Here is a 13,793-nt window from a genome sequence, read left to right as displayed (position 1 = left end):
AGCAGACCATAATAAAATTCAGAAATATGCAACACATTGCACTGAAAATTTAACATTAAAAAACAAGATTACAATTAAACTGCACACATCAACCGATGAAAAAACCCAGCCCACTATCTAAATCATGCTCTCTTCTTGGTGGAAGGTCGTACAGGAGCCTCAGGACCACACATCATCGGGTTCAGGAACAGTTATTAGCCCTCAACAATCAGGCTTTTGAACCAGAAGGAAAAACTTCACTTGCCCCATCACTCAACTGTTGCAACAACCTATGGACTCACTTTCAAGGACTCTTTTCTCAGGTTCTTGATATTATTTATTTATTATTATGGGGGGGGGGGGTCTTTTTTTTTACTGTGAATGCCTGCAAGAAGATGAATCTCAGGATTTCACATGTACTGTGATCATAAATTTTTACTTTACTTTGTACATTGGTTTCACTAATTTTGGCAAATTTAAATTGTTAGACATGAAAATTCAAGTTCACATAGGTAATATGTATCTTTATTCTTAACCATCTTTACCAATAGCCTGGTTATTTATTGTTTTGTATTTGTTCAGCCAGATTTCAACAATGACATTTTCAGATTCAAGTTTGTTCTTTTATATTAACTTGCTATTTTGGTAATGCAGCACCATGCTTTAACAAATGGTTCCCCTTCTTCTTGAATGAAAGCCTTGTTTGCTTATCCGCAGTAAATTATACATCTCCTACTCTCATCAATGCCTGATAATTTCTCCTAAGAAACTGGATTTCTGAGAACTCCAAACAGCCATAAAGTTGGGAAGTATACTTTTATTTATTTTTGCATTTTGTGTGAACTTCAACTTTCCTCAATATTTTGAAATCCTCAAAAATGCATTTAAAACTCTACCCAGAGTAAGGAATCAAAACTTTATAATACAGTAAATACAAAATAATTGTTGAGAAATAACAGACACTGGACATTTTCAACTAGTAGGAGAAACTATAAACTAATGGGACATGTTAACTCAAATTAAGCTTTAGTTAGCATTTAGGAGTACAGCTGTTCAAGTACAAATCAAACTTTGAAGTCTACTTCCCTCAAATTTAGGGAAGGAGGGATTGCAAAGCTTGCGGATTTACATTCATCTGAGGCAGTTGCACCAAATCCAAAGTCACATCAGCAGGTTGTGCCAATATATTGCATTGAAATTTCCATTAGGGGTCAAAACGTTATGGGGAGAAGGCAAGAGAATGGGGTTGAGAGGGATAATAAATCAGCCATGATGGAATGGCAGAGCAGACTCGATGGGCTGAATGGCCTAAATCAGCTCTTTGTCTTATGGTCTAAAACTTGGAACTGTGCAGATTATAGAGCTTTATAAGATTCTTACATGGGCACGTGGCCAAGTGGTTAAGGCATTCCACTAGCGATCTGAAGGTCGTGAGTTCAAGCCCCAGCTGAGGCTGCATGTTGTGTCCTTGAGCAAGGTACTTAATCACACATTGCTCTGCGACGACACTGGTGCCAAGCTGTATGGGTCCTAATGCCCTACCCTTGGACAACATTGGTGTCGTGGAGAGGGGAGACTTGCAGCATGGGCAACTGCTGGTCTTCCGAACAACCTTGCCCAGGCCTGCGCCCTGGAGAGTGAAGACTTTCCAGGCGCAGATCCATGGTCTAGCAAGACTAACGAATGCCTTTTATAAGATTCTTGCAAAAATATGTGTTACCAAAAATTTCAGTCTTTTCATATAATTATTGCTCTATAACTAATCTATAATGGCAAGCAGCTTATTATAATCTATTTTTATTTAGAGATACAGCGGGGAACAGGCCTTTCTGGCCAATGAGACGCACTGCCTAGAAACTCATCCAGATAACCCTAGTGTAATCACAGGAGAATTTACAATGACCAATTAACCTACTAGCTCTGGCCATGGTGTAGTAGCATGCATACCAGACTTCGGGGCGAGTGGTCCGCGTGCTAATTGGCCAGCTCCCTGTACATTTTCCATCCGTGCTGGGTTGAACGTCGAGCTGGCAACTCAGCCTCACAAAAAAACAGACCAAATGCTGAAGAAAGGGAAAGGTTGCCACCCAATGCACCACAAGGCGTGGAAAAGAACAACGCAATTAACCTACTAACCGGTTTTGTCTTTGGACTGCGGGACGAAACCAAAGCACTGGCAGTCATAGGAAGAGCATACAAACTCCTTACAGAGAGCTCTGGAAGTGAACTTCCAACACCCCGAACAGCAATAATGTTGTGCTAACCGCTATGCAAACTTTGGTGCCCCAGTATTGTGGTATAGGTGACTAAAGAAAATGGAAGCTGGATACTCTCGTTTAAATCCACATTTTTTGTCTACAGTGCACCACTTTATCAGGGAAGCTGAGAGCGGCGATAAACTACTGGACACAATATGAGCCCTCCCTGCCCACTAGGATGCTGTTGGGTTCATGATTACCTGCTTGCTGCTCAAGTTTAGTAGGCACAAGTGACTACCCAGTTCTCAATGACACTTTGTGTCGTGTATTCTAATGGGAGTCCGATCCACAACTGGAAAAATAGATTTTTACTGAGGGAGGGGGGAGATCTACTTTGCAGATACCCTGAAGAGTGCAATTCAAAGAACTCTAGGTAAGTGGGATCAAAGGCATTTAACTACATTCTCAGGAGGGGACAAAACTCAAATTTATTTGCGGCATTACACTTCCACCATATTTTAATCTAAACTTCAGTTTATTATGGTTTCTGTTGAACATAACCTTGGTCACTACACATCCTCAGCTTCAAAGGGTATCACTGCCCTACATATTGTGTTCACACTGATAAATCAGCTCATAATTCTAATTTCATGTAAGAAAAGCAACTGTAATGTTTATAAGCTTTATATACAAAACTTGTAGACCCAATTTATTCCTGTGGACCCAATTTGTTCTGGGTTATTTCTACTGGCAAAGCTGATTCTACCAGGTCAAACTATTGCATTACCTACTTCATTTACAAATCAAATAGAACGTAGCACTGCATATAATTTAAACTTACCTTAGGCAAATTTTCCTTATATTGGCATTGTTTGAAGGCATCGCCATAGTAATCTGCAGCTTGATTGGCTAATTTAGCTATTATTGCGTCTTTCATTTTATCTGCAAGACAGAGGACAATGCCGATAAACTACTTGAGTACTTTCAAATACAAAGTTCTACCAAGTGTTGGATTATATCCCAACAGCAAAAATTTTTGATAAATAATAATTTAATACTTATTTATAGACACAAGAGGTACTGCGGATATTGCAAATCTACAGCAATACACACAATTTGCTACAGGAGTTCAGCAGATCAGGCAACATCTTTGGATGGGAATAAGGAGTCGATGCTTTGGGCTGAAACCCTTCATCAGGATTTATTTATAGAACACTTTTCACAAAACAAAGTTTTTGACAATGGGATAAAGTGCAAACATGAAAACAAAAGACAAAAACATGTTGTTAAAAGCAAGATTAAATAAATAGGTTTTGAGCTGATGTTTAGAAGTGTCAATTGAGTCTGCATCCCTTGTAGTTTTAGGTATTGAGTACCACAGCTTAGAAGCGTAAATGAAAAAAAAAGCTGACCTGCCAATTATCTTTTGAAACCAAAAGGTGTTTCAATACACTCGATAAAAGGCAAATAGTTTTATAACATCAATGGATATAAGAGATATCCCTTGATGTTATACAATGCTTTGAAAAAGTATTCAGTCCCCAACTCATTGCTCACATAAATGAGTTAAACAACCTTGGATTTTGATCAAATTAACTGAGAATTTTTATTTGTGAATCACATGCTTCTCTTCCCCCGCCCCCCCCCACAGTAGAGCCCAAAAAACAGGGAAAAATGCAAAGCACGAAAAACTAAGTCGTCAAAAAGTCAGCAGTTCAAAAGTATTCATATCCCCTTTGCTCAGTACTTAATTGAACCAACTCTCGCAGCTATTACAGCCAGTAGTCTATCTGGATAAGTCTCCGTTTGCTTTGTACAACCTGATGGAGCAAGATTTGCCCATTTCTCTTTGCAAAATTGCTCAAGCTGTGCCAGGATAGTTGGGGAGTGGTAGTGGACAGCAATCTTGAGGTCTTGCCAGAGATGTTCAATCAGATTAACATTAGGACTCTGACTAGGCCACTCAAGGACATCAATTTTCTTCATTTGAAGCCGCTCCATGGTTGCTCTGGCAGTGTGCTTTGGATTATTGTCCTGCTGAAAGTCGAACTTCCTCCCCAGTTTTAGCTTTCTTGCAGAGGCTCCCAAGGTTTTATCCAGGAAAAGCATCCCTATAGTATGACACTACCTTCACCATACTTTACAGTAGGGATGGTGTTACTTGGCTGGTGTGCAGTATTAGATTTACGCCACATATTTGAAGCCAAAACGTTCCACTTCCATAGCCTTCTTCCGTACCTTTACAGTATCTTCTAAGTGACAGTTTGCAAAGTCTTTACGGGCAATGAAATGCTTTTTTTAAAGCAGGGTTTCTTCCTTGCCACTCTTCCATAAATACCCTTTTTATGCAAGGCCTCAGAGATTGTGGAGCCATGAACTTCATCTCCAGTTGCAGCCACTGATTTCTGCAGCACACTCAGTGACTGATGGCGTCCCAGACACCTCTCTTACAAGTGCCATTCTTCTCCAGCAACTTAGCTTAGAGCGGCAATGTGGTTGGGGTTTCGTATCTTTTCCACTTTTTCATGATGGACTGCACTGAGCTCAAAGGTATGTTCAAGTGCCTTTGAGATGGTCTTGTACCCTTCCATAGATTTATGCTCCACTACTATCATTTCCTTGACTTGTCTTGGATGTTCGTTTCTCTTCATTTTGTTTTTTTCTGTGAAAATCTATGATACTGTTGGACCTTACAGAGAGAGAGGGTATTTATTCAGGAGATTCTCCAATTTTCTACTTCAACAAATTGGGCGAGTCGGTAAGGTAATATACAGAGTGTAGTTGACTTAAGGGCACTGTTGGAGGGCAATGCTAAGCAGGAAACATCTTCCTGTAAATCTTATTGCACCTGAGGAAAGTTAGCATAGTAATTACTAAGTGGATTGCCCAAGCTATAGCTGCATAAAGCCATCAGACATTGCTGATAATCCCATTTGAAGTCCTGGCAGCTTGCTTTTGGATGTACATACATTACTTGCAAATGTTACAATGGAGGCTATATCCCTAAATTTGCCTTTTCAAAGCATTGCCTCTTCAAACAAGGTTTTGGCATCAAATTTAATATGCACATGTTGAAGTTTCACTGGACTAAACGCTAAGTGGGTCGAACATATTTCCCATCATTTTAGCAGACACACAAAGGATAATAGTGTCAGTATTATTTCCCACAATACTTTCATAACTCTATTTTAACTTTTTTTTTTAACTGAACCCCATTTCCAACCTTCAGATGACCATCAGTAGGAAGAGTGTGCAGTCTGTCTATCAATTTGCATATCCCCTGAACTGAATAATGAAGTGCCAACAAAAGGAATTGCCACTCAAGCAGGAAAGTTGGTTCAAATGCAAATTCACAAACTCTGATAGCATATCAGCAACTTTACCAGAGAATCATACAACACAGAAATGTGCTCTTCTAGCCCTCCTCATCCACAATGCCAACACACGCCAATACCATCTGCCTGCATTGGACTTGTGTCCCACTATGACTTTCTTATCAATGTACTTGGCACATTGGATCCTTTAGGAACCCATATCAAATTTTCCAATTTTAGGTAGTGCATTTTTTCTTTCGGTCTGTATCGAACCTGACCATTCCTTTGCACCAACATTTTGGCTCAGTTCCACCTCCCTCCCCCCCCGCCAATACTATCTAGCTTGTTGCATAGTGGTACTACTGTCAACGTACTACACCAACAAAGAAGCATGCGTTGATCTTAAATGATACTTGAATACTTAGATACTTAAAGTCACTAGACCTCTCCCTATCGGAGATATTACCATTATTGTGGCTATCTGAACCTCCCCTATCATCTCCACTACCCAAAACTAACTTATTTTCTTCTCCTTCCAGTTCGGATGAAGGTCACGGACAGGAAAGATGAACTGCCTGACCTACTGATTACTTCTAGCAGATTTTGTTTTTACATTTCTAACACGCAAAGCTGGGTGGGCTGTGAGGATGATGCAAAGATAAAATCGTTAAGTGGGCGAACATGTGGAAGAGGCAGAACATACATAAATGTGAAAGTTATCCACAGGTAGATAAACAAGGGCTGGGTTATCCAAGTGGTGATGGATGTTCAAAGGACCATAATTTTACAAGCAAGCAAAGCAAACATACAAGCAAGTTAAAAAGGTAAAAAGGCAAATGTTATGTTGGTCTTCATTGCACAAGGTTTTGAGTAAAGATGCAACGCTGCTTTGTTACTATTATTTGTTACTCTTTTTGAGACCAGTTCGAAGTATTCCAGTTCTGATCTCCTTTCCCATGAAAGAATACAGGAAGTGCAAAAAGCTGTATCAGATTAATTTCTGGGAAGGCAAGTTTGTTGCATGAAGAGGGATAACTGAATACTGACCAAGTCAGCCAGACATAAGGAAACTAGAACTCAATGAGCAGAAGGCACAACGCAACCCTACTTTCTTCGAAGTTTGAATAAATTCAACATGTACAAGTTTGATAAACTCCTATAGATGCAGAGGGGAGAGTATCCTTACAGCTGGAACAGGAAAATCTAGAGAGTGTTGTCACAGCCCAATCCATCGTAGACAAACCCCTCCCCACCACTGAGCACATTTACATGGAGCTCTGCCACAATAAAGTAACATCCATAATTAAGTACCCCACCATCCGGGCTCTGCTCTCTTCTCGTTACTACCATCAGGCAGGAGGTCCAGGAGCCTTAGGTCCCACACCACCCCGTGCATGAACAGTCATCACCTTCCAACCAACAGGCTCCTGAACCAGTGTGGATAACTTAACTCAACTCAACATTGAACTAACTCAGCCTCACATTTGAGTACTCTACAACTCATGTTCCCAACATTACTTTTATTTTCCACAATTTGTCTTCTTTTGCATATGGCTGTCTTTGGTTATGTATAGTTTTTCTATAAATTCCAGTGCATCACTTTAGTCCAAATGCCTTGATAATAAATTTACTTTGACTTTGATCAGATAGCAGTGAGATTAGAGAGCCCCAACAAGAGTATTTCTGCAGATATCCCAGACCCGTTCCAACTTAAAGTTAGGGTAACCTTAGGTGGAGAAAGAAAAATAAGGTAGACAATGATTTGACTGCTCCATCCTCCAGTCCACAACGAGTTAGCGAGAAGAGTTGAGAGAAGAATTTTAACACAACAATCCATTCAATCACATTCAGTGCTTCGGAGTGAAAATTTAAATCAAATGCCTCTCAGTAAGTAAATGACAGCTTTTTTAAGTCAAACAAAAAGTTCACGAGAATCTTCCATTTACTGCCTCAATAATCAGTAATAGACACTCAATGGCCACTTTATTTGATACCTCCTGTACTTGGCCTTTTCTCCTTGGAGTGACTGAGGATGAGAGGTGACCTGATAGAGGTGTCTAAGATGATGAGAAGCATTGATCATGTGAATAGTCAGAGGCTTTTTCCCCAGAGCTGAAATTGCTAACACGAGAGGGCACAGTTTTAAGGTGCTTGGAAGTAGGTATAGAGGAGATGTCAGGGTAAGTTTTTTTTTACGCAGAGAGTGGTGAGTGCGTGGAATGGGCTGCCGGCGACGGTGGTGGAGGCGGATACGATAGCGTCTTTTAAGAGACTCCTGGATAGGTACACGGAGCTTAGAAAAATAGAGGGCTACGGGTAACCCTAGGTAATTTCTAAAGTACGTACGTGTTTGGCATAGCATTGTGGGCCGAAGGGCTTTTATCGTGCCGTCGGTTTTCTATGTTTCTAGATTCTAAGATTCTCAAACCACCCTATCTGGCACCAACAATCATTCCACGATCAAAGTCACTTACAGCAAATTTCTTCCCCATTCTGATGTTTCATCTGAACAGAACTGAACCTGTTGACTGTGCCTGTATGTTGTTGTGCAGGTGTACAGGTGTGCATAATAAATTAGCCAGTGAATATATTACATGAGGTTATTTTAAAAAGACACATAATGATGATGATAGTGAATCCAAAAAAGACATACTTAACCACAGCTGGAAACCCTCATAACAATGAAAACAAGTGCAGAAATTAATGTTTAGATAGTTATATTTACCAGCAGCCGCTTTAAGGAAAAACACTTCTTGTGCTTGAGCCAACATAATTAGACTGAGAGTTCCAACTGTATCTGGAGAAATGTCCATTGTTGGCTCGCGATTCAGTGCTGACAACACCGTATCCTTGATATGCTGGAAAACTCCACTGGCAAGCTGCAGCAGAGAGACCAAAGTACATTGCTTCATCTATTGTATCATTGAAAGATCCATATAGAAAGAAAAAGGGTTAATTCACATGTGAAGCTATTTGTTTCTGATCCATTATTGGTGACTATAAGCAATTAGAACTCAGACTTGCCACAGAAAAATCAGTAAGCAACATTTTCTACGTCAAAAACAGAGCCATCTGAAACTATTACCCAAAATCAATTTACTGAGTGCAGGAGATGGGATGTTATATTGAAGTTGTACAAGATGTTGGTGAGGCTGAACTTGGGGTATTGTGTGCAGTTTTGGTCACCTATCTAGAGGAAAGATGTAAAACCTATCTAGAGGAAAGATGTAAACAAGGTTGAAAGAGTGTAGAGAAAACTTACAAAAATGTTGCCAGGACTGGAGGACCAGGATTACAAGGACAGGTTGAATAGGTTAGGATGTTGTTACTTGGAACGCAGAAGACAGAGGGAAAATTTCATGGAGGTACACAAAATTATGAGGGCTATAGACAGGGTAAATGCAAGCAGCCTTTTTCTACTGAGGTTATGTGGGGCTACAACTGGAGGTCATGTGTTAAGAGTGAAAGGTGAAAAGTTTAAGAGGAACATGAGGGGAAACTTCTTCATGAGGGTGGTGAGAGTGTGCGAACGAGCTGCCAGAACAAGTGGTAGATAGGAGCTCAATTTCAACATTTAAGAGAAATTTGGATAGGTACATGGATGGCAGGAGTAGGAAGGGCCATTGTCCCTGTGTAGATCGATAGGAGTAGGCAGTTTAAATGGTTCATCATGGACTAGATGGGCCAAAGGCCCTGATTCTGAGGTGTACTTTTCTATGACTCAAAAACCTTGCAGCTTCTAAGATCATTGGAATTTTCAAGTCAGATTGAAAGATTTTTATTAAATAATATACATGGGATGGGCCAGCTGATGGTGTAACGGCATCAGCACTGGACTTCGAGGTGGATGGTGCTGAGTTCGAATCCAGCTGGGTCCCAACCAAGACAGCAGCAGTACCTGCATGGAAGAAAGGCCTGGTAATCTACTTCTGTATCTTGCCACGAAAACCCAGTGGACAACTACACTACCCATAGGGTCGCCATGATTCGACAGCGACTCAACTACACTTGACAACAAGGGATATATAGTCAACTGAGTAATTACACTTAAGGTCAATCCTGATTTAATTAAGAGACCAGTTTCAAGGAGTCAAAGGTTAATCTGAGTTTGTATTTTGTTATTCCTCCAAAATATTAGCCAACCTATGTCATGTAATCAAATGAGTTAGGAACCAGTGTAACACCTGTGGTATACATATGGTTAAATGCAATCCAATAAACCACAAATCTACTAATCTCCAGCAAAAATAAAGTACAGCTTCAGTGTATTGCATACATTTTAATCATCAGTCGTGCTTGCAGAACAGACAAGGAACATGGAAAAAAGCCACTCACTCTGCAGCATAATAGACTAGATGAGCTGAAGGACCTGTTTCAGCGCAGCAGTGCTCTATGACTCAAGACTGTTCTGCCATTTAAAGGTTACACGTCAGCAACAAGAGATAGTATAAATCATAACCAGACACAGAAAAATGCTGGGATTACAGTAATGAGACTCAACAGATGTGTAGCCCCTCCCCCAACACTGATAAATCCCACAGAGAAATTCTGAAACATGTGGGTAAATATCTATAAAAGATATAAGCAGGCAAAGAATGTATAGTGTTGTAGAATAGCACTGAGATAATAACGCAGTGATCTGATGTTCTCGTGAATAAGATGAAAGGCAGAGATATTTGCCATATCTTTACACACTGGTATGTTCTACACATTTGGTAAAAATGAACTGAGATCTGATTATGGAATTGGTATTGTTGGATTAGGCTGTTTAATTGTAATTTTTCATCGCAGCTCAACAATTAAGCCTGCTAGTATTTTTAATAACTTCTTAAATACATGTAACTGTTTAGTACATTCCCTAGTGGCCACAGCATGTATACGTCATTGTTCAGTGTGTCCCCTAGATGTTTCAACTCTTTGTATCATTCTGGAAATCTCTAGAAGCTTCTCTGGTTTTGCGTTACTTGAATAAGAGCTATATAAGAGTTGACTCATATCTATGAATATTTAATCATTAGTGAGATACAGCGCGGAATAGGCCCTTCGAGCCTTGCCACCCAGCAATCTCCTGATTTAATCCTAGCCTAATCATGGGACAATTTACAATGACCAATTAACCTACCAACCTGTACGTCTTCGAACTGTGGGAGGAAACCAGAGCACTCAGAGGAAACCTACCTGGAAAATGCACAGCCTCTTTACAAACAGCGGAGGAAACTGAACCCAGGTTACTGGCACTAAAATAGTATTCTGCAAACTGCTATGCCACCCGAAAATCAAGGCAATTATGGACACCAGGGGAAGGGGCATTCAACCTTTCTGAAGACAATGGAAAATAAAGATGGCAGAAAAAAGTGGACATAGAACTTATTTTAACTGCAGCCCTGGAAAGGGAAGATGCACTTGATCTACAACTCATTTTCGATATTTATTTATTATTTATTATTCTACTGATATATTTTCAGAGTCTGTTGTCTTTTGCACATTGTTTATTTGCCCATCTTTGTTGTGTGCAGTTTTTCATTGATTCCATTGTGTGTCCTTGTATTTACTGTGAATGCCCACAAGAAAATTAATCTTAAGAGTAGTATATGATAACATACACAGTTGAAGTCAGAAGTTTACATATACCTTAGCCAAATACATTTAAACTCAGTTTTTTACAATTCCTCACATTTAATCCTAGAAAACATTCCGTCTTAGGTCAGTTAGGATCACTACTTTATTTTAAGAATGTAAATGTCAGAATAATAGTAGAGAGAATAGTAGAAGATTTGTGGGCAGAACTGAAAAAGTGTGTGCGAGCAAGGAGGCCTACAAACCTGACTCAGTTACACCAGTTCTGTCTGGAGGAATGGAACAAAATTCCAGCAATTTATTGTGAGAAGCTTGTGGAAGGCTACCCAAGTTAAACAATTTAAAGGCAATGCTACCAAATACTAACAAAGTGTATGTAAACTTCTGACCCACTGGGAAAGTGATGAAAAAAATAAAAGCTGAAATAAATCATTCTCTCTATTATTCTGACATTTCACATTCTTAAAATAAAGTAGTGATCCTAACTGACCTAAGACAGGGAATGTTTTCTAGGATTAAATGTCAGGAATTGTGAAAAACTAAGTTTAAATGTATTTGGCTAAGGTGTATGTAAACTTTTGACTTCAACTGTATGTACTATGATAATAAATTAACTTTGAACTCTGCATTAATTTCGATGGAGTCTGCCTATCTGCAAAGTAGTTCAAGTCTTGGACATCAGCCAAAGGCCAGTTGTCTTGGGGTGAGAGGACTGTATGTGGGTGGATGGGAAAGGGGAACAGGGCCTTTATTGCTGTTGTTGTTTTGTTGCTTGTTGTGTTTTGTTTTGTTGTGTTCTGTTTTGTTGTGTTCAGACTTGTTCTGCATTGTGTACATGCTATGTTGGCGCCGGAATGTGTAGTGACACTTCTGGGCTGTCCTCTGCACATCCTAGGTAACGCAAACGATGTATTTCACTGTATATTTTGGTATCATCATATAAACTTGAATTTTGAATCTTTTTCTAATTATAACACACTAATAGTTTCTGGCAATTTCTACTGTTTCAACCGTTCAGAATTGTCTAAATACTTCACAACTTTGATAGCTTCTGCTAAATTAAGTTGCTTAGCCGGATGCTTTAAAACAAGGATTCCCAACCTTTTTTATGCCATGGACCAGTACCATTGAGCAAGGGCGCTGGGGGCCCCAGATTGGGAACTCCTGTTTTAAAATCAAACCTTTGCATCCTTAAGAATGGTGGAATGTGACTCAACAATCACTTTGAAAGGGCGACAGGCTGAAATATATGAAAAGAAAATTTGCTAACAGGAAGAAGTGGGACTAATTGGAAAGCTCGTATCATCAGCACAAGCAAATATGCCAAGGACCCTCAGAATAAAATCCAAAAATCTGATAACTTAAAACTGGAATCACTTTAAATTTGAGAAAATCAAGATGGAGACAACATCAAATAATACAATAAAGATAAGCTAGTATAAAAGGGATAAAAGCATTAGGAATGCAGATGAAAATCAAACAGGTGGAGGAAGACTCCTTGAAAAGCAACTTGGGACAGGTTCAATTCAAGTTTATTTATCATATAATACATTGAAACATACAGATAAATGTGTTGATTGCGTTAACAACCAAAACACCCAAGGATATTCTGGGGGCAGTCCACAAGTGTTGCCACACATTCTGGTGCAATATGCTCAGCAGAACAACACAGATCTCAGCAAGAAACAAAACAGCAACAGCAAAACAAGGCAACACACACAAAATGCTACAGGAACTCAGCAGATCAGGCAGCATTTACAGAAAAGTATAAACAGTCAATGTTTTGAGCCGAGACCATTCTTCAGGTCTCCTGGCAACAGTACATTAGTCTTCACTGTGGAAAACACTAGCAGTATGGTAGAAGTTCCAGGAGTCAGAGCACATGAAGTGTGTGAAGTAACCATAACTAGAGAGAAGTTTCTTGGGACAATGAAAGGTCTCTAGATAGGCAGGTTACCGGAACCAGATAGGAACAACCCAGAGTTCTAAAAGAGGTGGTTGAAGAGATCTTGGAGGCAGAAGAAAGGAAACTATAAGCCAGTTATTCTGACCTCAGTTGTTGAGAAGCTGTTGGAGTTGACTATTAAAGGATGAGGTCTCAGGGTACTTGGAGACACACGATAAAACAGGCCGTAGTCAGCATGGTTTCCTCAAGGGAACATCTTTCCTGACAAATCTCTTGGAATTCTTTAAAGAAGTCACAAGCAGGATAGATAAAGGAGAATCGGTTGGTGTTGTGTACTTGGATTTTCAGAAGGCTTTTGACAAGGTGCCACACATGAGGCTGCTTAACAAGCCATGAGCCCATGGTGTTACAGGGAAGATTCTAGCATGGATAAAAGAGTGACTGATTGGCAGAAGGCAAAGAGTGGGAATAAAGGGAGCCTTTTCTGGCTAGCTGACAGTGACTACTGGTGTTCCACATGGGTCTGTGTTGGGATTGATTCTCTTTTCGTTTTATGTCAATGATTTGGATGATGAAATTGATGGCTTTGTTGCAAAGTTTGCAGGCAACATCCAGATAGGTTGAGGGGCAGGTAGTTTTCAGGAAGTAGCGAGGCTAAAGGAGGACTTGGACAGATTAGGAGAATGGGCAAAGAAGTGGCAGATAGAATACAGTGCCAGGAAGTGTGTATCATCATGCACTTTGGAAGAAGAAATGAAAGGGTTGACTATTTTCTAAGTGGACAGAAAATACAAAAATCTGAGACGCAAAAGGAGTAGG

At 39.8% G+C, this 13,793-nt stretch overlaps 1 protein-coding gene across 4 annotated transcripts in view; it reads right to left on the bottom strand.

Moving 5' to 3' along the window:
* Positions 1-13,793, bottom strand: part of pdcd6ip (programmed cell death 6 interacting protein) — a 100,599-nt gene that overhangs the window by 44,111 nt on the left and 42,695 nt on the right. For all 4 annotated transcript variants that reach the window (XM_072252463.1, XM_072252472.1, XM_072252482.1 and 1 more), the window contains exons 5-6: positions 8,217-8,370; positions 3,019-3,119 (exon numbers count right to left, since the gene is read on the bottom strand). In XM_072252463.1, coding sequence (XP_072108564.1) covers positions 3,019-3,119; positions 8,217-8,370 — 255 coding nt within the window. The remainder of the gene's footprint in view (positions 1-3,018; positions 3,120-8,216; positions 8,371-13,793) is intronic.

This window comes from Mobula birostris, chromosome 1 (genome assembly GCF_030028105.1).
Source record: "Mobula birostris isolate sMobBir1 chromosome 1, sMobBir1.hap1, whole genome shotgun sequence".
Lineage (NCBI taxonomy): Eukaryota > Metazoa > Chordata > Chondrichthyes > Myliobatiformes > Myliobatidae > Mobula > Mobula birostris.
The sequence above is the reverse complement of the archived record's forward strand: the minus strand, read 5'-3'. Positions and strand labels throughout refer to the sequence as shown.